At 34.0% G+C, this 26720-nt stretch overlaps 1 protein-coding gene across 1 annotated transcript; it reads left to right on the plus strand.

Moving 5' to 3' along the window:
• The first annotated feature begins 18218 nt into the window (after positions 1 to 18218).
• Positions 18219 to 18899, plus strand: LOC107900096 (molybdenum cofactor sulfurase-like). Its single transcript, XM_016825804.1, has one exon. The coding sequence runs from the start codon at positions 18219 to 18221 to the stop codon at positions 18897 to 18899; it is 681 nt and encodes a 226-aa protein (XP_016681293.1).
• Positions 18900 to 26720: the final 7821 nt, after the last annotated feature.

Below are 26720 nucleotides of genomic sequence, written 5' to 3' on the forward strand. Positions count from 1 at the left end.
TAAGTTCGTATAAATGGTTACCATATTAATATTATTTCAAATCGTATGTTACTATGTTATTATAAAGTGAGTTGATCGATGAATTAATAAATCAACGTTATGACGGTTATCGAGTCCCGGTTGAACCTTAGTTATTTGTATGATACAAATGACATGTTATTAGGGATTTCATGTTTCGGGTGCTGGTCTTGAATGCCCTACCGATGGTTGAGGTCTTGCATTTTTTGCGGATACTCCACAGCTCGTATGAGCAATATCGTGTAGCTTACATTCTGACCCACAACTCGTGTGAGTAGGCCCACTTCACAGCTCGTGTGAGCAATGATGTAAAGGAAAGGTTACGGTTATGTAAAGGCACACTTTGTGTGAGCTTTCCTGAGTATCCGATGACATTCTAGATGGTTTGACGGGTATGAAAAGGAAACGAAATGGTAAGTGTTCAAATGAAATGTATCATAAACCTATGAAAAGGAATGGTGATTTAAATGATGTGAATACATGTGTAAATTACTTGTTATGGGAATTCATTTGAACTATGTACAAATGCACTAACTTGTGGATTTGATGATGTTGTATAAGCATTGTGGCAAGCTTATGGTTTTAGTTGGTGTTATAATTATGCTATTTACATTATGCAAATGAAATGGTAAGTTGTGTTTATGTTATACGAGCTTACTCAGCATTATTTGGTTACGTAGTTTCTTTCTTATGTTTTATAGATTATTGGAAGCTCGATGGGTTTGGAAGCTCGTTAAAGATCTATCACACTATCCAGCATAAATATTGGTAGTTTTTGAATGTTTTGGCCAAGGTTATAATGGCATGTATAGGTGGACTTGTAATAGTATTTAGTTGAACGTTTAGTTGATGATTTGGTATGTATAAGTTGTGGAAGTTAGCTTGGTTGGTACAAATTGATACCTAGCTAGATTGTGTCATTTTGGTTTTCTTATGATACATGTTTTGAATGGCTCAAATGATATGTTTATGAAAGAGAATTAAATTATGTTTAATTGTTCTGTTTGTATGGTAATGCTCCGTAGCCCTAATTCGGCAATGGATATGGGTTAGGGGTGTTACAGCTTTTCTCCTTAGGGTGTTCCTATGGTGTTTGTCAAGAAAAAGGACGGGTTAATGGGGTTGTGTATCAACTACCGAGAACTCAACAAGGTGACAATTAAGAACAAGAATCCATTGCCATGTATTAATGATTTTTTTTCCAACTGAAAGGTGCAACAGTGTCTTCAAAGATCGACCTTTATTTTGGATATTATCAGTTAAGGGTTAAAGACTCGAATGTGTCAAAAACTTCTTTTAGAACAAGTTACGGACATTACGAATTTCTTGTTATGCCATTTGGTTTAACCCATGCACCTGTTGTGTTTATAGACTTGATGAATAGAATTTTCAAACCGTAATTAGATACATTTGTCGTTATATTCATTGGTGACATTTTGATCTATTCCCAAGATGAGATAGAGCATGCCCATCGTTTGAGAATTGTTTTACAGACTTTATGTGAAAAACAACTGTTCGTCAAGTTTAGGAAATGTGAGTTCTGGCTCCGAGAAGTTGGATTTTTAGGACACGTGGTATTGGCAGACGGTATCAGAGTTAATTCGAGTAAAATCTCAGTTGTAGTGAATTGGAAACCTCTGAAAAAATGTGTCAGAAGTCATAAGTTTTTTGGGTTTAACCGAATATTATAGAAGATTTGTTAAGAGATTTTTGATGATTGCTACGCCGTTGACAAAATTGCTGCAAAAAGATGTCAAGTTCGAATGGTCTGAGAAGTGTCAGCAAAGTTTTAATCAGTTGAATGCTTTGTTCATCGAGGCACCTGTCTTGGTTCAGAGAGAATCCGATAAAGATTTTAAAATTTATAGTGATGCTTAATTAAATGGATTAGGATGTGTTTTGATGCAAGAAAGCAAAGTGATAGTGTATGCTTAGCGATAATTGAAACTGTAGAAAAAGAATTATTTGACTCACGATTTAGAGTTTGCAGCTATTGTGTTTTCTTTAAAGATTTGGCGACACCATTTATACGGGGAAAACTGTAATATTTTCACAGATCACAAAAGCCAAAAGTATTTGATGTCACAGAAAGATTTGAATTTGAGGCAGCATAGATGGTTTGAGTTACTAAAAGATTATGATTTGATCATTGATTATCATCCGGGAAAGGCTAGTGTCGTTGTTGATGCTTTGAGCAGAAAATCCCTATTAACTTTACGAGATTTGAACACGTAGTTGACGTTGATTGATGATAGTTCAATTTTAGATGAATTAAAAGCTAGATTGAAATTTTTGCAATAGATTTGTGAACCTCAAAAAAGTGGTGCTAAGTTGATCACTAAATGAAAACAGATTGAGTCGGGATTTGATTCAGATTTTCATGTTGGTTCAGATGATAGTTTGTACTTGAAAAATAGAATTTGTGTTCCGAGAAACTCTGATCTCATTCAGAAGATTTTACGAGAAGCTCATAGTAGTACCTTATCGATACATCCTGGTAGCAATAAAATGTATGGTGATTGGAAACAAATGTACTGGTGCCTAGGTATGAAACGAGAGATTTCAGAGTTCGTATCAAGATGCTTGATTTGTCAAAAAGTTAAAGCTGAACATCAGGTACCTTCTCATTTATTACAACCTGTGATGATTCCAACATGGAAATAGGAATGTGTCACGATCGATTTTTTATCAGGATTGCCTCTATCTCCGAGAAAGAAAGATGTTGAATGGGTTATTGTTGATCACCTGACAAAATCCAGACATTTCATTCCTGTGCATATAGATTTTTCACTTGAGAAGCTAGTAGAATTGTATGTTTCGGAGATTGTTAGACTACATGGTGTGCCAGTTTCTATAATCTCTGACAAGGATCCGCAATTTACGTATCAATTCTGGAGCAAGTTACATAAACTCTGGGTACTCAACTAAATTTTAGCACAGCGTTTGATTCGTAGACCGATGGTCAGTCTGAGCTAGTAATTCAAATACTCAAAGATATGATTTGATGTTGTGTTTTAGAGTTTGAAGGTAATTGGGAGAGATTTCTACCATACAAAGCCTTATATGGTTGAAAATATCAGGCGAGCATGAAAATGAGTTTTAGAGTTTTAGAGTTTGAAGGTAATTGGGAGAGATTTCTACCATACAAAGCTTTATACAGTTGAAAATATCAGGCGAGCATGAAAATGAGTTTTAGAGTTTTAGAGTTTGAAGGTAATTTGCATACAATAATAGTTATCAGGAGAGCATGAAAATGACATCGTACAAAGCCTTATATGGTTGAAAAAATCAAACTCCATTATACTGGACTAAGCTGAGTGAGAAAATTTATTCGGTGTTGATTTGGTTCGAGAAACTAAAGAAAAGGTCAAAGTGATATGTAACTGTTTGAAAGTGGCTTCTAATCGTTAGAAATCTTACGCAGATTTGAAAAAAAAAGATACAGAGTTTCAAGTCGACGACAAGGTGTTTCTAAAAGTATCACCTTGGAAGAAAGTTCTTCAATTTGGCCGAAGAGGAAAGTGTAGTCCACGATTTATTAGACTATACGAGATCATTGAGAGGATTGGACCAATAGCTTACCGGTTGGCCTTACCATCAGAGTTAGAAAAGATTCATAGTGTATTTTATGTATCAATGTTATGACGGTATCGATCAGATCCTTCACATGTGGTTTCACTTGTAGATGTTGAGATTCAGCCAAATATGACATATAGTGAAGAACCAATCAGAATTCTAGCTCGAGAAGTTAAAGAATTGAGAAATAAAAGTACAGCTTTAGTTACAGTTCTCTAGAAATGACATGAAAGAGAAGAGGCTACCTAGGAACCGGAAGAAACTATAAAAGTGCTATACCCGAACCTATTTTCTGGTAAGATTTTTTAGGAAAAAAATTCCTTTAAGGAGGAAGTTGTAACAACCCGTTTTGAGTGAAATCGGAATAGTAGTTTCAGGACCACAAGTCCAATGACTAAATTATTATTATTTTATTATTCCAATTTTTACGAGATTATTTAGGGTTGCATTAAATTTTTTTAAAAAAAAATTTGATGTTTGCATGATTAATTAAGTGAAAAGAACTAAATCATAAAAAGTATAAAACTAGAGTTTCATTAGTTAAAAGGGTCAAATGGCTACGAAACCTTTAAATAAAAGACTTGGATGGTAAATAAAGTAATTGAGGTGATAATGGATGTTTATGGACATGGTTTCAATGAAATTATTAAAGTTTTTAAAGTATAATTTGGTAATTAGGTAAATAAGCTAATAACAAAAAGGAATTAAAAGATGGTATCATCTTTAGTCTTTATCTCCACAAAATTTGAAGGGAAAAATAGCCATTGTTAGGACTTTGTGGTTCAACTAGCTTTGGTGTGTGCATGTAAGTGATTTCAAGCCTCGTTTTTAATAATTTTTATGCTTTTAAGGTCGTTTTAACTTAATCTAGCTAGCCCAAGGATCAATTTGGAAAATCATTAAAGGTTGAGGGTTATTCCATGAATGTTTTTGAATGGTTCTTGATGTTAAATGCTAGATTATGAATCTTTATTGATAAATAAACAACTTTTGTAAATTGATTTTTTGATGAAATTTACATTTAGGGATTGGTTAGTAAAAATGGTAAAAATTCATGTTAAATTTATGACATGATGGTTTATTTGGATTGATCTAACTCCCTAATAAATTTGGTTAGCTTGAATGGAGGATTAAAATTATTATATTACAATTTAGAAGCTTAAGGACTAGTTTGTGAAAAAGTTGAAATGTTAGGGGCGAAATGGCAATTTTGCATAAATGTGAAATGTGGATTGAATTGAATGTTTAAGGTTAATTAAAGTACTTAATTGAATATATCTATCTATTTAGATCAAGATAAACCACATACGAACCTAGATCGAGGAAAAGCTAAAGCTTCGAACTTGCTCGATTTAACCTTCTCGCCCCTAGTTGTCGAGGTAAGTTCGTATAAATGGTTATCGTATTAATGTTTTTCCAAATCGTATGTTACTATGTTATTATAATGTAACTTGTAACACCACTAACCCGTCTCCGCCGCCGAATTAGGGTTACGAGGCATTACCGAACAAACACAACCATTTTTAAAACCAAACTGATCACAACATGAAAATTTAATTACTTTCGCATAGCTATTATAATTTACAATCAAAATGTAATTAACATCGTACTCAAACCTATACATGCCATAAGATTGAGTTCAAATATTTAACAAAATACCAAAAGAAGTCGATAGTGTGATGGACTATGCTGATGATCCCCGAGCTCGTAAAGCGTCTCCAAAATCTAAAAAAAAACAAATGGATAGAAAACAAACAAAGTAAGCTTTTATAGCTTAGTAAGTCTATAGCATAACAACAAAAATATATATATTAACAAATACTTATAGACAAATGCATACATAATTATCAACAATTAAAAACCGAATGTATATACACTTTATTACTTGCATACTTTCGAATTCACATATGTACTTATCATGTCCATAAAATTGATCATACACATATATACCAATCACATATTATATTCGCTTATATATATATAGACTCATTATGAATTTATACCTGAATACATCGCTAATACATACATTTGAATATATATACATATTCATCATATACATATAAATGAGTACATTTATATATATCCCAATTGCATACATAAATAATTATCAAACACATAGGCTCCATATATATATTTAACAACCGCATATCACCATGTGCATTTATAAATTCAACAACCGCATATACCTAATGTGCATATGCCTTTATCATTTGTATACACCAAATGCATACAATTATGTTTAATCAAATGCAAAACCGGAACGTAGATGTATACTCACCAAGCATATAAAAACCTAATGTTTATGTGTACATCGATTTCATATAACCAAAATCATAGATATATCAATTGCATATTCTCACATAATTTAAATAGATTCACCGGCACTTAGCCTGCTAGGTTTTAAAACCTGATTCGATACACCGGCTTTTAGCCTACTAGACCTATAGTCCGAAATGTATCACCGGCATTAAGCCTGCTAGACGTAAAGTCTGAATTAATTCACCGACATCAAGCCTGCTAGACGTAAAGTCTGTATTACATTCGATCACTTTATAATGATCCAAATTAATAAATTCATATCTTCACTTCCACTCAAGAACTTTTACACGAATATACATACATAATCGAAACTTTCACATACATTTATAATTTCATACATAAATTCATTACAATAACCTATACACATACTCTTGTATAATCAAACTTCATATAAGCTTATATAAATGTCCTACCTAAATTCAATAAAAGGACATATATATATGTAAACGTGCTCATTCTGGTACAGCATATACATATAAATTATAACTCACATATATATATACCTATTCGAAACTATACATACACAATTATAAGTTACATATTTTTAATCCAATCACAGAGTTTATACTTGTATATATGTATATATATATTCGAGTATTATACATAATATATATACATATCTTTGTCTAAATTCAAAACTTGATCATGTATTCACATATATAAATTTGATCTATCTTATGCATATATATAACTTTCTTACCTAATTTCAAGAAAAGAAATTTATATATATATTCATGCTTATTCGAACATCACCTATTCTTGATTACATTTCATATCTTCATTTCAAACCATAATTTATACATAATCATACTTGTATATTCGAATATTATATATATATAAAATCCACACTTCAAAATTTATTCAACTAATATACTTTCAATTATAACTTAACATAAAATACAATTAGTATGCATGTATAAATATTAACTTAATAATTATTAGTTGCTAATAGACTTACCTCGGAATCAGCAGACACAATCGACTATTCAATTACTTTTGTTTTTCCCCGATCCAAATTCGTTTTCTTCGTTTCTTGATCTAAACATAATCAAATTTAACCTTTTTATTCATAAAAATATTCAATTAAGTCGAAATATACATAAATGGGAAAATTACCCTTTTTCCCCTAACATTTTGCACTTTTTGCAATTTAGCCCTTTTTGCACAAAATACAAAATACACAAAATTTGCCCATACTACACAAGGGCCGAATATTCATGGTTCTCATACAAGTCCACACATTGCATTTATTTCACATTTTAGTCCCTCAAAAATTTATTTTCACAATTTAACCCTAAATACTCAAATTCATCAAAAATCCCAAGACAAAACATGTTAATCTAAGACATATCTTCCACTATTCATCATCAAAAATCACAAAACACAAATATTCATCAATGGCATAGCTCAAAATATTCATTAAAATCAGAAATTCAAGCATGGGTCGGGTAGTATTCAAAGCAACGATATCAAAAACGTAAAAATCATCAAAAACCGAAGCAAAAACATACCTTAATTAGACCTAGAGATGGCTGAACCTTGTTGTTCTATTTTCCTTTTTTTTTCTTTTCTATATTCGGCCAAGATGAAGAACATGGCCCTTTTAATTTGTTATATTAAACATATATTAGCTTTATTTTTAATTTACTATATTAACCTTTACATATATATATAACATATATAATAAGGTTACATTAGTCCTTTGCCACCCTCTAACTTACATAGTGGACTATTTGCATTATAAAACCTCTAAGTTATAAAGACAACAACAATTAGGTTCTTTTATAATTAACCCTTAAATTTTCATTTTACGCGATTAAGCCCTTTTATTAAATCGGACACTTAAACGATGAAATTAAAACACGAAAATTTCACACAATCACATGCACACAAAATAAACACACAAAATAATATTAATAATATTTTTCTAATTCGGATTTGTGGTCCCGAAACCACTGTTCCGATTAGGGTCAAAACCGGGTTGTTACAACTCTTCCCCCTTTAGGGATTTTCGTCCCCGAAAATTCTTACCGGTGAACAGGTTTGGATAACGCTCTTTCATTGTATCTTCTGACTCCCAAGTTGCTTCTTCAACTCCGTGTTTATGCCACAATACTTTAACTAACGGAATTTTCTTATTCCGTAATTCTTTGATCTCACGAGCCAGAATGCTAATCGGTTCTTCTTCATATGACATATCAGAGTTAATTTCAATCTCTGTCGGATTAATTACATGTGAAGGATCAGATCGATATCTCCTGAGCATCGAAACATGAAATACATTGTGAATCTTTTCTAGTTCAGGTGGTAACATCAATCTATAAGCAACCGGTCCGACACGCTCTATAATCTCATCCGGTCCAATGAATCTTGGACTCAATTTGCCTTTACGACCGAATCTGAGTATTTTCTTCCACGGTGATACTTTCAAAAACACTTTGTCCCCGATCTGAAATTCTATATCCTTTCTTTTTAAATCCGCATAAGATTTCTGACGGTCCGATGCTGATTTCAGACTATCCCGAATCACTTTCACTTTCTGTTCGGTCTATTTAATCAAATCAACCCCGTGTATCTTATTCTCACTGAGCTCGGTCCAATACAATGGTGTACGACATTTACGACCGTAAAAAGCTTCGTAAGGTGCCATTTTGATACTAGATTGAAAGCTACTATTATAAGCAAATTCAATCAAAGGTAAGTATCGCTCCCACGTACCTTCAAACTCGAGAATGCAACATCTCAACATATCCTCAAGTATCTGAATAATTTGTTCAGATTGACCATCTGTTTGCGGGTGAAAAGCTGTGCTAAAATGTAGTTTTGTACCTAAAGCATCTTGTAGTTTCTTCCAAAATCGCGATGTGAATCTCGGGTCTCTGTCTGAAACAATAGAAATAGGTACTCCGTGCAATCTCACAATCTGAGAAACATATAATTCAGCAAGTTTATCAAGTGAATAATCAATACGAACCGGAACAAAGTGAGCCAATTTTTTCAATCTATCAACAACAACCCAAATTGCATCTTTCTTGCTGGGTGTTAACGGTAAACCAGATACAAAATCCATCGTAACTCTGTCCCATTTCCATTCAGGTATCATGATCGGCTGAAGCAACCCAGAAGGTACCTGATGCTCGGCTTTTACTTGCTGACATATTAAACATTTCGAAATAAAGTCAGAAATGACTCGTTTCATACCTTGCCACCAATAGTGCTGTTTCAGATCGTTATACATTTTTGTGCTACCCGGATGAACAGAAAATCGACTACTATGAGCTTCCTTCAAAGTCATTTGAATTAACTCTGAATTTTTCGGAACACATAATCGGTTTCTAAATCTCAAACAATCCTCAGCATCAACTAAAAACTCCGAATCAACATTTAAGTCACATTGAGCTTGTTTTGCACTTAAATCATTATCGACTTTCTGAGCTTCACAAATCTGTTGAACAAATAACGGTTTTGCTTTCAACTCAGCTATTATCGCACCATCATCAGACATAACCATATGTGCGTTCATTGCACGCAAAGCAAACAGTGATTTTCGACTTAGAGCATCAGCAACAACATTAGCCTTTCCCGGATGATAGTCAATCACAAGCTCGTAATCTTTTAGCAATTCTAACCATCGACATTGTCTCAAATTCAGATCTTTCTGAGTCATCAAATATTTCAGGCTTTGTGATCGGAATAAACATGACATCTTTCGCCAAACAGATAGTGACGCCATATTTTTAACGCAAATACAATAGCAGCTAATTCTAGATTATGCGTCGAATAGTTCTTTTCATGCGGCTTTAACTGTCTCGAGGCATAGGCTACAACTTTACCTTCCTGTATCAAAACACAACCCAAACCATTTAAAGATGCATCACTATAGATAACAAACTCTTTACCCGATTCGGGCTGAACTAGGACTGGAGCTTCGGTCAAAAGAACTTTCAACTGATCAAAGCTTTTCTGACACTTTTCTGACCACTCGAACTTAACGTCTTTTTTGTAGTAGCTTTGTCATCGGGGTCGCAATCATAGAGAACCCTTTCACAAAACGTCTATAATAGCCAGCGAGTCCCAGAAAGCTTCGAACTTCCGAAACATTCCTCGGAGGTTTCCAATCAAGTATAGCTGAAATTTTATTCGGATCAACCCGAATACCCGCTGCTGATACAACATGGCCCAGAAAACTGACTTCACGTAACCAGAACTCACATTTACTAAACTTTGCATACAACTGCTTATCTCGCAAAGTTTGTAACACAAATCTCAGATGTTCGGCATGCTCATTTTCATCACGAGAGTAGATCAAAATGTCATCAATAAATACTACCACAAACCGATCCAGATACTTCCTAAAGATCCAATTCATCAAATCCATGAAAATAGCAGGTGCATTAGTAAGTCCGAAAGGCATAACAAGAAACTCATAATGCCCGTACCTCGTTCGGAAAGCAGTCTTTGGCACATCAGAGTCTTTAACTCGCAACTGATAGTAGCCTGATCTCAGATCTATCTTTGAAAACACAATAGCCCCTTTCAACTGATCGAACAAATCATCAATCCGTGGTAACGGATACTTATTCTTTATAGTCACCTTATTGAGTTGCCAGTAATCAATGCACATTCTCATCGTTCCGTCTTTCTTTTTCACAAATAGAACTGGTGCACCCCAAGGAGAGAAACTCGGTCGTGCAAAACCTTTATCAGTCAACTCTTGCAACTGTACTTTCAATTCTTTTAATTCGGTAGGTGCCATACGGTACGGAGCTATCGAGATTGGAGTCGTCCCTGGTACTAACTCAATACCAAACTCTACCTCTCGAATAGGTGGCAAACCCGGTAATTCTTCGGGAAACACGTCTGAATACTCACACACTACTGGCACAGATTCAATCTTCTTTTCGGTCACTTTACTATCAAGAACAAATGCAAGGTAAGCTTCACAACCTTTTCTCACATACTTCTGAGCCGACATCGAGGATATCATTGCTGGTAAACCCTTCAGATCATTAGATTCAATCCGAATAATCTCATCATTCTGACACCGTAGATCAATAGTTTTCCGTTTGCAGTTTACTATAGCATCATGCAGAGTTAACCAATCCATACCCAGAATTATATCAAACTCGTCGAATGGTAACAACATCAAATCAGCTGGAAAACATAAATCTCGAATCATCAACGGACAATTCTTGCACACTTTTTCAACCAAAACACACCTGCCCAGGGGGTTCGATACTTTAATTCAAACTCAGTAGACTCAACAGGCAAAGTCTTACTGAATACTAAAGTCTCACACACATAAGAATGAGTCGAACCAGGATCAATCAATGCAATAACGTTAGTATCATAAAGAGTGAAAGTACTAGTAATAACATCTGGAGAAGAAGCCTCCTCCTAAGCACGGATGGCATATGCTCTAGAAGGTGCACGAGCCTCAGATCGAACTGTCGTGTCCTTTGTTCCTCTTTGACTGCCACTTACATTACTCAAATGCCTCGGCGGTCTACCTCGTACTGGCACATTACTCGGTCTGGTATTCTGCACGGTGTTTTGCTCAGCTACCATCGGACACTCTCGAATGAAATGATCCTTTGAACCGCACTTAAAGCAAGACCGATCATGTAATCTGCAATCTCCAGGATGCCATTTCCCACAATGCTTGCACTCTGATCTATTTTGTCGAACACTACCAACGCTAGCAACTGAAGTAGCTCGTGAACTCACAAGGGGTCGATCTCGATCATACTTAGGAAACCCTGTAGTAGCTTTAGATTGGCTATGATCCTCTCTGGATTTCCTTGAGGTCGACTGAAATGATTTACTGAATGATCTTTTACGAGAATCTCGAGCTTCATAGTTAGCTTTCCTCTTCTCTTTCCCGAGCTCCTCAGCTTTACAAGCTCGTTCAACAAGTACTACGAACTTTTTTATCTCAAGTATACCAATTAACAGTTTAATATCTTCATTCAGCCCATCTTCAAATCTTTTACACATGATAGCTTCAGTCGAAATACATTCTCGAGCATATCTACTGAGTCTCACAAATTTCTGCTCATATTCTGTCACTGTCATACGACCCTGTTTCAATTCAAGAAATTCCTTATACTTCTGATCAATGAATCTCTGGCTGATGTATTTCTTACGGAACTCAATCTGAAAGAATTCCCAGGTCACTCGCTCTTTCGAAACCACCGATACTAGTGTATTTCACCAGTGATATGCAGTGTCCCGTAGCAAAGATATGGCACATTTCAAGCACTCATCAGGGGTGCAAGATAACTCATCAAACACTCGAATAGTATTATCAAGCCAGAATTCAGCTCGCTCAGCATCATCATCATCAGTAGCTCTGAACTTTTCAGCCCCGTGTTTTCGAATTTTGTCAACAGGAGGCTTAGGTAATCTCATCGGATCACTTACTTGAGGTATAACAGGAATCGAAGATGGATTAGTCGGGGGTGGGGGTTGTTGTGCAACCGGATTAGTTCGGACATATTGAGTAAACCAGTCATTCATCATTTGGTAGAAGGCTTGTTTAGCCTCTCCCTCCTGGTTACTCGAGGTCGGTCGAGAATCTACCGGCTCTGTCCCTTGTGCGGGAGCAGGCGCTATACTCTCAACATCATCAGCTACGGCTCGATCGGGATCCATTACTATATGAAAACACATTTTTAGACATCAGCAGTGATCACAGTATCTCGATATAAAAATATGGCATGTATAGCTAGACTCATACATGCTACGTTAGTCCAAGAATCGACTAAACCGTAGCTCTGATACCAATAAAATGTAACACCCCTAACCCGTCTCCGTCGCCGAATTAGGGTTACGAGGCATTACCGAACAAACACAACCATTTTTAAAACCAAACTGATCACAACATGAAAATTTAATTACTTTCGCACAGCTATTATAATTTACAATCAAAATGTAATTAACATCGTACTCAAACCTATACATGCCATAAGATTGAGTTCAAATATTTAACAAAATACCAAAAGAAGTCGATAGTGTGATGGACTATGCTGATGATCCCCGAGCTCGTAACGCGTCTCCAAAATCTAAAAAAAAATCAAATGGATAGAAAACAAACAAAGTAAGCTTTTATAGCTTAGTAAGTCTATAGCATAACAACAAAAATATATATATATTAACAAATACTTATAGACAAATGCATACATAATTATCAACAATTAAAAACCGAATGTATATACACTTTATTACTTGCATACTTTCGAATTCACATATGTACTTATCATGTGCATAAAATTGATCATACACATATATACCAATCACATATTATATTCGCTTATATATATATATAGACTCATTATGAATTTATACCTGAATACATCGCTAATACATACATTCGAATATATATACATATTCATCATATACATATAAATGAGTACATTTATATATATATCCCAATTGCATACATAAATAATTATCAAACACATAGGCTCCATATATATATTTAACAACCGCATATCACCATGTGCATTTATAAATTCAACAACCGCATATACCTAATGTGCATATGCCTTTATCATTTGTATACACCAAATGCATACAATTATGTTTAATCAAATGCAAAACCGGAACGTAGATGTATACTCACCAAGCATATAAAAACCTAATGTTTATGTGTACATCGATTTCATATAACCAAAATCATAGATATATCAATTGTATATTCTCACATAATTTAAATAGATTCACCGGCACTTAGCCTGCTAGGTTTTAAAACCTGATTCGATACACCGGCTTTTAGCCTACTAGACCTATTGTCCGAAATGTATCACCGGCATTAAGCCTGCTAGACGTAAAGTCTGAATTAATTCACCGGCATCAAGCCTGCTAGACGTAAAGTCTGTATTACATTCGATCACTTTATAATGATCCAAATTAATAAATTCATATCTTCACTTCCACTCAAGAACTTTTACATAAATATACATACATAATCGACACTTTCACATACATTTATAATTTCATACTTAAATTCATTACAATAACCTATACACATACTCTTGTATAATCAAACTTCATATAAGCTTATATAAATGTCCTACCTAAATTCAATAAAAGGACATATATATATATGTAAACGTGCTCATTCTGGTACAGCATATACATATAAATTATAACTCACATATATATATACCTATTCGAAACTATACATACACAATTATAAGTTACATATTTTTAATCCAATCCAAGAGTTTATACTTGTATATATGTATATATATATTCGAGTATTATACATAATATATATACATATCTTTGTCTAAATTCAAAACTTGATCATGTATTCACATATATAAATTTGATCTATCTTATGCATATATATAACTTTCTTACCTAATTTCAAGAAAAGAAATTTATATATATATTCATGCTTATTCGAACATCACCTGTTCTTGATTACATTTCATATCTTCATTTCAAACCATAATTTATACATAATCATACTTGTATATTCGAATATTATATATATATATAAAATCCACACTTCAAAATTTATTCAACTAATATACTTTCAATTATAACTTAACATAAAATACAATTAGTATGCATGTATAAATATTAACTTAATAATTATTAGTTGCTAATAGACTTACCTTGAAATCAGCAGACACGATCGACTATTCAATTACTTTCGTTTTTCCCCGATCCAAATTCATTTTCTTCGTTTCTTGATCTAAATATAATCAAATTTAACCTTTTTATACATAAAAACATTCAATTAAGTCGAAATATACATAAATGGGAAAATTACCCTTTTGCCCCTAACATTTTGCACTTTTTGCAATTTAGCCCTTTTTGCACAAAACACAAAATACACAAAATTTGCCCATACTACACAAGGGCCGAATATTCATGGTTCTCATAAAAGTCCACACATTGCATTTATTTCACATTTTAGTCCCTCAAAAATTTATTTTCACAATTTAACCCTAAATACTCAAATTCATCAAAAATCCCAAGACAAAACATGTTAATCTAAGACATATCTTCCATTATTCATCATCAAAAATCACAAAACACAAATATTCATCAATGGCATAGCTCAAAATATTCATTAAAATTAGAAATTCAAGCATGGGTCGGGTAGTATTCAAAGCAACGATATCAAAAACGTAAAAATCATCAAAAACTGAAGCAAAAACATACCTTAATTAGACCCAGAGATGGCCGAACCTTGTTGTTCTATTTTCCTTTTTTTTTTCTTTTCTATATTCGGCCAAGATGAAGAACATGGCCCTTTTAATTTGTTATATTAAACATATATTAGCTTTATTTTTAATTTACTATATTAACCTTTACATATATATATATAACATATATAATAAGGTTACATTAGTCCTTTGCCACCCTCTAACTTACATAGTGGACTATTTGCATTATAAAACCTCTAAGTTATAAAGACAACAACAATTAGGTGCTTTTATAATTAACCCTTAAATTTTCATTTTATGCGATTAAGCCCTTTTATTAAATCGGACACTTAAACGACGAAATTAAAACACGAAAATTTCACACAATCACATGTACACAAAATAAACACACAAAATAATATTAATAATATTTTTCTAATTCAGATTTGTGGTCCCGAAACCACTATTCCGATTAGGGTCAAAACCGGGTTGTTACATAACTTAATCGATGAATGAATAAATCAATGTTATGACGATTATCGAGTCCCGGCTGAACCTTAGGAATTTACAGGATACAAATCACATGTTATTAGGAATTTCATGTTTCAAGTGCTGGTCTTGAATGTCCTACCGATGGTTGAGGTCCTGTATTTGTTGCGGATACTCCACAACTCATGTGAGCAGTATCGTGTAGCTTACATTCTGACCCGCAGCTCGTGTGAGTAGGCCCATTTCACAGCTCATGTAAGCAATGATGTAAAGGAAAGGTTACGGTTATGTAAAGGCACACTTCGTGTGAGCTTTCCCGAGTATTCGATGAAATTCTAGATGATTCAACAAGTATGAAAAGGAAATGAAATGGTAAATGTTCAAATTAAATGTATCATGAACCTATGAAAAGGAATGGTGATCTAAATGATGTGAATACATGTGTAAATTACTTGTTATGGATGAATTCATTTGAACCATGTACAAATGCACTAACTTGTGGATTTGATGATGTTGTATGAGCATTGTGGTAAGCTTATGGTTTTAGTTGGTGTTATAATTATGCTATTTACATTATGCAAATTAAATGGTAAGTTGTGTTTATGTTACATGAGCTTACTAAGCATTATTTGCTTACGTAGTTTCTTTCCTATGTTTTATAGATTATTAGAAGCTCGTCAAAGATCTATCACACTATCCAACATAAATACCAGTAGTTTTTGAATATTTTGGCCAACGTTATAATGACATGTATAGGTGGACTTGTAATTGTATTTAATTGAATGTTTAGTTGATGATTTGGTATGTTTAATTTGTGGAAGTTAGCTTGGTTTGTACCATTTGATACCTTGCTAGATTGTGTCATTTTGGTTGTCTTATGATGCATGTTTTGAATGGCTCAAATGATTTGTTTATGATACAGAATAAAATTATGTTCAAATGTTCCTTTTGTACAGTAATGCTCCGTAACCCTAATCTGGCGACGTGTATGGGTTAAAGTTGTTTCAATGGGTCCCTAAACATTAAAATTATCAAAAATCACTCAACCAAACATTTATGTTTAACTACCAATCTTATTAATCCATCAACGAAGTTCACAAACATACCTAATTCATTCATGGTAAATCCCTAAACTTTTAACAGTTTTATGAATTGACCCTTAAGTTAGCTAGATTAAGCTAAAACGATCACAAAAACATAACAATCATTAAAAAATGGACCTCAAAAACTGACACATGCATTGAAGAACTCTAGCCGAACCTCCAAGCTTCTCCTTCCATGGTGTATTTGGTCAAAAGAAGGAATGGAGAAGACGGTTGTTCTTTTCTTTGTTTAATTATTTCAATTTATTAAGCTAATTACCATTTTTTCATTAATATTCTAACTTACAATTTAACAAAATACTAGAAAAAATCATCCATTAGCTATAGAAATGGTGTAATTATCAATTAAACCCAACAAATCAAGAATTTATAGTCATTTAACACATTTAACAAATAAAATATAACTTTTGTAACTTTTACGATTTAATCATTTTTACTTAATTAACTATTTAAACATTATAATTTCTTAAATAAAATTTATTATGACTTTAATAAATACTCGTAAATATTAAATTAATCATATTTTCTAACTCTTTTGTCAAAACTGTGGTCCTAAAACCACTATTTTTGACATCACTGAAAATATGTTGTTACACTTAGGTTGTGTTTGTTTACCTGTAAAATCTTTTACAAAAACATTTTCATTGGTTTCCACTGTTTGTTTGGTGGAAAATGAACTACCACCATAAAATCATCTCCAAAAAATGTGAAAAGAAGCGCTTATTTTAGGAAAACATCTTACCCTTTTCATTTTGGTAAGACATTTTCTAAAGTTTTTCTCTTCACAAGCAAATGAAGCCTCTTCCTCTTCCCATTCCCCCTTCCTTGCCACCTTGATCTAATGCTTGTAGCCAGCCAACACCAGTTCTCAGCACCAGTCACCAGCGTGGGTATTTGGTTTACGCTTTTTCGCCTTTCGTTGTCAAAACCTACACTGCACCAGTCGACGACTGCGTTCATCTTCCTCTCTCGAGGGTTAGAAAGACTAAAACTTTCATGGATAGTTTACTGGAAAAACAAGAACAAACAAACAACCTGGAAAGTAGAAGAGGAAATCCCAAAAATGAAGCCTTCTGGGGAATTGGCTTTACTAATATGATGTGAAAGCCCAGCCTAGATTCCCAAAGCTAGGAACAATGTAATAATGGGCAAAGCAATGCCCTTTAGCACCATGCCTTGAATTCGACTATTACAGAAACTTGATATGAGAAAGAGTGAGAGTGAGAGATATGGAGAAAGATTTGGGTTTGGGTTAATGATTATTTATAAAGGATAGATAAGTCGATAAAAGGAAATGTATAGAAAATAAGGAAAATGGGTTGTTAAGAAAAAAAAAGGAATTTAATCATTGATTTTAGCATAAGTTTAAGTTTTTCTATTAGTCTGTAGATGTATTTTGATTTAATTGAATGATAGTGTTTAATTTTGTGTCTTAGGTAATCACTCCTCTTGTTCATATGTATTTGGAATAAATTTCATGCCAGATATGTCAGCTTGTTTTGTATGGCCTAATATGTAAATTCAAACAGAGAAGTTAAGGAAGAAGATAATGAAAAAGGGAGGGTTATTTGTCACTCCACTTCAATCAAATGTTACTGGGTCTAGATATTCATATACATGGATGAGTTTAGCTCAAGAAAATGGATGGCAAGTATTGCTTGATGCAACTGCATTAGGTGCGAAAGAAATGGAGACTTTAGGGCTTTCACTGTTTGATCCTGATTTCCTTATTTGTTCATTTTTTAGAGTTTTTTTTTGTCAAAACCCACTGGGGTTTTGCTACTTGTTTATCAAGAAATCCATTAGTTCATCTATTTTGAAAGGTTCAACCACTAATGTTGGGATCGTGAGCCTTGTTCCACCATTGAAGCTTGAATCACTGAAAGGAAAGGCACCATTGCATGAAATTGTGGAAATAATAGATTCAAGAATCAACAACACCTTACAATGCAAGGCCTTGAACCATGCATATTCATTAGGTCCTGTACTTATAAGTAGCAGAGCAAAGAGCTTGATTAACTGGTTGGTCAATTCATTGATGAGTCTCCAACATCCACATTCAAAAATCGGAATCCCTGTTGTCAAAATCTATGGTCCAAAAGTAATGTTTGACCAAGGTCCAGCAGTGGCTTTAAATGTATTTGATTGGAAAGGGGAAAGGATTGATCCTGCATTAGTGCAAAAACTGACTAATAGGAACAATATTTCATTATGCATTGGGTGTTTATAACACATATGGTTCAGTGTTAAACATGAAGAAATGAAGGAAAAAAGATAAGTTTTAGCCTGGGTTAGATGTTGTTATAGTTGCAATTGGGTTCCTTTCTAGTTTTGAACACATTTATAGGCTTTGGGTATTTGTTTTAAGGTTCTCGGATGTTGATTTTTTAGAGAAAGAGAAATGGAGATATAAAGCTCTTAATAAAAAAATTGGAATTTATTCCAAAAACTTGTTAATTCTTTCATTCTTTATATATTATTTTCTGGTATCAAAATTTGTACTATTAATTGTGGTTCGGAAGTTAATTTATTATTATTCAATATTTGTTTTTTTATAACACAATTAGGAATCATCTATTTACGTTGGTTGTTTTCAATTTATGATTGTTAATATATTTAATTTAATGTATTTATTTATAAATAAATCATTGCAATATATGTAAAAACAAAATATAAATTTAATAGATAAGAATCAACTAATTTAAACAATAAAAAAATAATAAATTCTCAAATGTATGTTTGTTTAATATCAAATAGCTTTTATGAAATATTTTCAAGATATCTGCAAATGACAGAAAATATTTTACATAGACCCATTCAAAGACAAGGAAATATTAACTTTTCCAGAATTTATTTTCTAGAAACCATTTTCAGTCAAACAAATGGACCCTTAAACTTTCTAGCTTTTGTACCTACTAATATTGAATGGTATCCTCCATAATTTAGTGATAAAAGGGATATGAGAGAAGAAGAGATAAGAAGGTAAGAAAAACGGTCAATATGGGGAAGAAAAGGGAACAATGTCATGTGATTTATCGTTTCTAGTGTTTGAACTATTTTAAGCTATCCTTTACTTTGAATTCAAACCATCCTAAGCCTCAGTACGTTACAAGCCTAAAATCTTGTGGGATCTAGACATTTCTTTTACATGATCTTCTTGGGTTGTTTATAGTTAGCTTAATGAATTTTTTATTCACATTTTGTGTATACTCTATATCTATATACTTTATTTTGATGGATTAACATGATTGAGTATGTATATACTTTAATTGCCTCGAGGTATGTTAGCTCTTTAACTTAGTGAACTAGGTAGATTTATTTTTGAAGTGCTTAAGTTAGTTAAACATCAATCCTAAGTTGTATGTTAGATATGTCTGTGCATATTCAATATTAAATTGCCATGTGTCTTGTTGTCAATATATGTCATGGGACATCTTATGTGTCTTTGGTGTGTTTGTTTGAGGACAAGTAAAGACTTAAGTGTAGCAATTTGATCTAGCATATTTATATACATCAAATTAAGCTCTTCAAACACTTACAGAGTTTGTTCTAGAGTATTTTGTCTTTTTATATTACTTTTCTACAATGATTAGATTTTATGTTTAATCTTAGTTTTTATTGCATTTTTATGCTTTTTGGAATAAAATGGGAAGTTTATGCCATTAGGAACTTAACCTTTAAGCTGAGCTTGTTTCAAGAACTTGGTTGGATGAAAAAATGAGAAAAAGAGCCTAAACTAGAACCAAGGTCTTTCCATCAATCGAGTATACTTCACCAAATTGCACAATCGAGGGAACTTTCTCTAATGTTGTGACACCAAGGAGTTGATGTTGCAACACTAGTACTCTTGGTCACCACATTGAGCCATTTATGGTGCAACACTGACCACAACCCTTGTAGATGAAGAAGTCAAGTCTTTTGGGGATAACGTTGTGACACCAAAGGCCATTATCGCGACACTGAGAGACCAAGAGTGCAAAATGCGTACTCTGTTGAGGATGTCACGACCTTGACCCCTTGCTCAGGAGTAATTTGTATTCAAACAAGCTTCAAATTAGATTTTTATTGAGGGCATACTTGTCTTTTGTCGGTTAATTTAGGAAAGACTACAAATATCGCTTTATGAGTCTTTTTTAATAAGTTGTAGATTAGGGTAGACCATAACCTACTTTACATATTATTTGTAAATTAGTTTTTTCCTCTTTTATTTACAATAAAATTTTATTATAGATTTTCTTCTCTTTTGTTGAAAACTCTACAAATGAAGATGATCAAGCTTGTGGGCATCATATGATCGATTTATTTGAATGATAATTTCTTAACTCAAAGTGAATTTATTAACTCAAAAAAGAAGTTGAATAATAATCAATTCTTTCTTGTATATAATGTGAATGCCTTTATATAGGCTAGTTAATAAATCCAAATCAAACTCTTAAATATACTAGAACTCTAATTAACCTAAACAAGAAGTAGTTTTAAACTAAACTTTCTTATTGACATAAAACTCCTAAATAACTTAAAATACTTAATAATTATAAAAAATCGAAATAAAAAATAATAAAATCATAAGAGCTGCTAAATACAATATCAGGCTTATATATAATAAAAATTAAGTCTAAAAATCGAACCCAATATGATTTAAACTCAAATTAAAAGCTTGAAACTTGTAATTTTTGTAATAATCCCGTCTAGAAATTCTACTTGCGCAATACTCATTAAAATAGTCATAACTTGAGTTACGAAACTTGAAATCAAGTAATTCAAAATGCATTTAGAAACTAAGAGATAGATCTTCAAGCACTATGAAGACATATTAATCCAACAATGTTTGGACCCCATCCAAAAATTTGTTGAAAGCTGACTATTCATTTCAGGTTGAAAATTAACAGCTTGGTTGAATTGACTAATACATTTCACCCATTCCGTGCATGTATCATTCGTCGTTTACTCAAAAATATTCATCCTCACATACTGGCTTTGATCAAATATTGGTTTGATTTGCTTGACCTTTGAGCTTGTTGTGGAGCCTTGAGGTAGTGTAAGCCCATCATATGCATGGGCCTGAAATTGGGTCTCGAGACTCGTATCATTTTATTTTATGGGAATTACAATTTCTATCACACCCTAAAAATTGGTGGTTAGTAGAATTAGGTTTGTGAACCAAGATAGAGAGATCATGCCCTAATTTTTTTAGATTATTTTTGTATTTTTAGGGAAAAAAATGAGTTACTGGTCTGTTGGTTAAGTGTTACTGAATTTGTCCTTGAAACCCAGTTCATATTCCTTCCCTTGCACCATATTTATTATTTTTCAAATTTTTCTTCAAACATGTAACATCCCAAATTTTTGGTTTAAATTTGGTAAAATTATTTCAATAATGAGTAATTGGACTAGTGGTTAAGCGAAAATAAGGAGACAATGCAATTCACTTAGAAAGTCAAGTTCGATTCCTTTCCCTTGCAAAATATCTTAATTTTGCTAATTTTTTCCTTCTCCCTATTTTTCTGTCACTTTTAACCTAGGTATAAATACCACTTTTTCACTTATTTTTTTGCCTTAAGTCAATTTTTCTTGTAATGCCCCAAAATTTCTAATCTCGTTATTGTGAAAATATGACACAAATATCTGTCAGCTTTAGTGGTTATGTGTTCTAGGAGAGTGCTTGGGAGGTCCTAAGTTCAAGCCTTCGTTTCGGCAAATTTTGGTATTTTGAAAGAATTAGGTCTTACTCTTGTTTAGTAGGCTTTTATTTGATTGTTGGGTAAATTACATCAGAATGGGCATGCTAGTCTGGTGGTTAAATGGTGTGTTATTATGGTAGAGGTCTTGTGTTCGAATCCCTATGTAGTGGATAGAGTTGTGTAATAGGGGGATTCTAAGTAGTGGATGTGTATTGGAAATTAAAGGAGAAGATTAAGGGATGAAGGTTATCTGGGTTTTATTTTATTTTTTTCCCATAACCGAATTTTGACTCTCTTTTCCAAAAGAATATTCTACCGTCTATTCTTCTCCCTCTCCTCTTGCCGAAATTCTCCAAGTTTTTCCTTCTTTCTCTTCTTTCTCTTCTTCTTGATTTTTCCCTAATCCATTTATTTTCCTTTGTTTTTGCATGCGGTTACTGCTCGTTTAGTTTCGGTAAGTGTTTCTCTTCGTTTTTATCATGAATCTTTTAATCACTGAAGTGGTAATATTTTTTTCTACGATTTGGACGTAGGGGGAGGCTCGGACTGGTAAATTCAGTGTTCTCATCTTAAAAACAGTTAAATGGAGGGTTATCGTTGGTGGTAAGTTGGGTTTCAGTTCGTTCTTGGCTGTCAATTCACTTGTAAATCCATTAGATTGATGTTGAGTGTCTTGATTATTGGCTTTGGAGTGCTCAGGGACTATTTTAGCATCAAACAAAATAAGGTGTGTACCAGAAATGTAAAAAGAAAAAAAAAAGGATTCTGCGAAAAGCCAAAATTGTTTCTTGTTTGGACAGCAACAGTACGCTAAATTTGAAAAAACACTATAAATTGTGGAATTTGAAGTAGAGAATGAAAAAAGTATGGAATTAAATCTTATTGAGTCTAGTTTCTTATAGAAGAAACAATGTAAGTAAGGGAATTGTAAATCGTGAGGTATAATAAACTTTGGGAGATAAGGTCAGATTGAATTCGGGTTCCCCTATTCTGACTTCGGAAAATCATCAAAAATTGGAGAAAAATAATTAGGGGTTAAAATTTACATGTTTAAATTATTAATGAGTCTATTTTCAATAGAAATAAATGGAAACATCGTCCAAATTTTTTAGTAAGAGATAATTAATTTTTAGCAAAGAAGTAACGAAGCTGTTAGATAGCAGAACAGGGGTAAGTTTGAAGATTTTACTGTACTTATTGGCAAAACCAAAAATTCTGAAAATTTTATGGTAGAAAGGTATTTGAGTCTAGTTTTAAAGACATCATACAGATCTTAATTCAGAATTCTATAGCTCAAGATATAAATAATTTAGTAATAGTAACTCAAGTAGACAACTTTGAAGGAATATATAAGTGAATAGTGAAAACATATATGACTAATTAACTAGCACGTGTTACATTAAAAATGGATCATGTGGCCAAGGCCAATTTGGACCGAGTAGGCCACATGGGCATGTGAGCCCATTTTTCTGAAAAGTTCTGTAAGGTTGCACGGGTCGCCCAAGTCGACTGTGGACCTCTTCTAGGGTGGATAAGCTTTACTTAGAGATGGGTGGGTTGATTTAATCCCCACATGGTGTGTACGGTTGGACGAAGATGGTGTGTAAAGGCTAGTGGCTAGGATTCTGATTTACTGTATTTGCATTCTGTATCTGATATGGGCTAAGGCCCTAATGTATTTGTGAGACTGTATCTGAATGGGCTAAGGCCCAAACTGATTCTGTGATGGGCACGGGCCCCAGACTGTATCGGACTAAATTCTGTTGATTATCTGTATGCATGTATACTATGGGGATTACACACTGAGTTTGTGAAACTCACCCTTTCTCTCTTTAATCTGTACAGGTAATCCCCAGACATGACTGGTCGGTGCAGCGGAGGACTTGACGATAGCCACACGTAAATTTTCGACTGTTTTCCGTTAATGCCTAGAATTTATTACTTATTTGGGGCTTTTTATGTGTCTTCTGGACTATGGACTAGTTGGCTTTAAATTTGGGACCTTATACTATTTTTATGGATTTTTTTAAACTGCAACTCCACAAAACATGATTTTTTTCTAAAAACTAAGGTTTTTCGTAAATAGAAATGATTTTTCCCACATTAATTGGTTACAAAAGCTTCCGTTAAAAGACAAGTTTTAAAGAAAATCAACTATTTTTTTTGCTTTTTTGGAATTAAATAAAAGCTAACTTACTGTAACGATTTTTAAACTTGACAATCTTATCTTCAAATCCCTTTCTATGTGAGATTGTCAGATTCGGCCATAACATTTAGGCCGAGTTTGGGGTGTTACATTTAGTGGTATTAGAGCCAAGTTACTAAACTCAGCTGTGAATTTGGTTTTTAAAACTTGGTTTTAAAGAGATGATTTTTAATTGATTTGAAATATTTTTGACTAAGTATGTGGTACACTGAGTCTTCGGCACCGATTCTGTAAGTGTTCTAAAAACTCTAATAAGTTTTTGAAAATATGAGTAGTATATTCTGAAACTACTATAGGTAGTACACTATTCTGACAACACTGTAGATAGTGTATACTGAAAACAGTAGCGAAACTAAAAACTGTAGTAAGAGTACGATTCGTGATAACAAACTCTAAACTTCTGATACTATTTTGCATAAAATATCTACTAATAGATATCAAAACTGTAACTGATTCATAAAACTGTTAATGTAGAAAAGCTACGAATTCTACGATGAGTGCATAAGGTATCCGCGGATGGGGTACTAGAGGCTAAGGTAAAGGCCATGGAGGGGCTCGAGCTAAGACCTTGTCATCGGGCTGCCTGCCAAATTTGGATACGAGACTGTGTCACTTGCTACTGAGACTGTGTCTCAAGATTGCATGGTTGGGGACGATGCATTGTCCCAGGCTATGCTAAAGATTTTGGAATGGGTCATTGGGCCCAAAACTGGATTTGGGGGCCGATGGTCAGTTACGAAATGACTTCGGTTCAATAGAGCTGAAATTAAATGGTGCAGTCTCGCTACTGCGGGACGAGGCTAATCAGTGGTGGCTGACTGTTAAGGAGGGCACTCAGCCCTAACGTCTGACCTGCTAGTTCTTTAAGACCGCCTTCTAGGGGAAATATGTCGGAGCTAGTAATATGGATGTACATAGAAGGGAGTTTCTGAATCTGACATCGGGGGATCGATCAGTGGCTGAGCATGAGGTCGAGTTTCTGAGACTGAGCCGCTATGCGCGAGGTATGGTGGCATTTGAGTATGAGCGATGTGTCCGCTTTGAGGATGGCCTCAGAGATAATTTGAGAGTCCTGATAGCCCCGTAGAGGGAGTGAGATCTTTCTGCCTTGGTCAAGAAGGAAAAAATCGCCGAGGAGGAGATGGAGGTAGTCATGATTGGAGAACGTCGGAACTACTTATCTAATGTGATCTTTGCACTGGTGGGGGAGAAGTTGGTTCATAAGGGATGTGGTTCATTCTTGGTCTATGTAAGTGTTTCGGATTCTGGGGACTCTACAGTTAAGGATATTAGAACGGTAAAGGATGTTCCAGACGTCTTGCCTGAGGAGGTACCAGGTTTACCTCTGAATCGTAAAGTGGAGTTTGGGATAGAGCTCGTTTCTGGTATAGCTCTGGTGTCTATAGCCCCTTATCGAATGACATCGAAGGAACTTATGGAGCTTAAGGCTCAGATTTAGGAGTTATTGGATCGTGGCTTTATCCACCCCAATATGTTTCTATGGGGAACACCGGTACTGTTTGTAAAGAAGAATGATGGATCGATGCGGATGTGCATTGAGTACCAGGAACTGAACAAGATAACCATTAAGAACAAGTACTCTCTACCGAGGATTGATGATCTGTTTGGCTAGTTTTGAGGAGCTTTAGTTTTCTCCAAGATTGACCTCCGATCTGGATATCATCAATTAAGGGTTAATGAGGCTGATGTTCATAAGACAGCGTTTAGGACTCGTTATGGTCACTACGAGTTCCTAGTGGTGCCGTTCAAATTGACTAATGCACTAGCAGCTTTCATGGATTTAATGATTCGAGTTTTCTAGCCTTATCTGGATCGGTTTGTGGTGGTATTCATTGAAGGTATACTGGTTTACTCGAGGACTAAGGATGAGCATGATGAGCACCTTCGAGTCGTTCTTCAGACTTTGAGGGGGAAACAGCTTTATGCTAAGTTTAGTAAGTACTAGTTCTGGCTGCGTCAGGAGACATTTCTTGGTCATGTAGTTTCGACTGAGGGGATTCAAGTTAATCCTTGAAAGATTGAGGCTGTGTTGGAGTAGAAGCAGCTTAGGAGAACATGTCTGAGATCCGCAGTTTTCTAGGAGTGGCGGGATATTATCAACGATTTGTAGAGGGTTTTTCATTGATTGCAGCACCCTTGACTA

Source organism: Gossypium hirsutum, chromosome D06 (assembly GCF_007990345.1).
Source record: "Gossypium hirsutum isolate 1008001.06 chromosome D06, Gossypium_hirsutum_v2.1, whole genome shotgun sequence".
Classification (NCBI taxonomy): Eukaryota; Viridiplantae; Streptophyta; class Magnoliopsida; order Malvales; family Malvaceae; genus Gossypium; species Gossypium hirsutum.

Bases quoted from the DNA above. Each gene is read 5' to 3' on its own strand.
- LOC107900096 (XM_016825804.1), top strand. From the start codon at position 18,219: ATGAAAAAGGGAGGGTTATTTGTCACTCCACTTCAATCAAATGTTACT.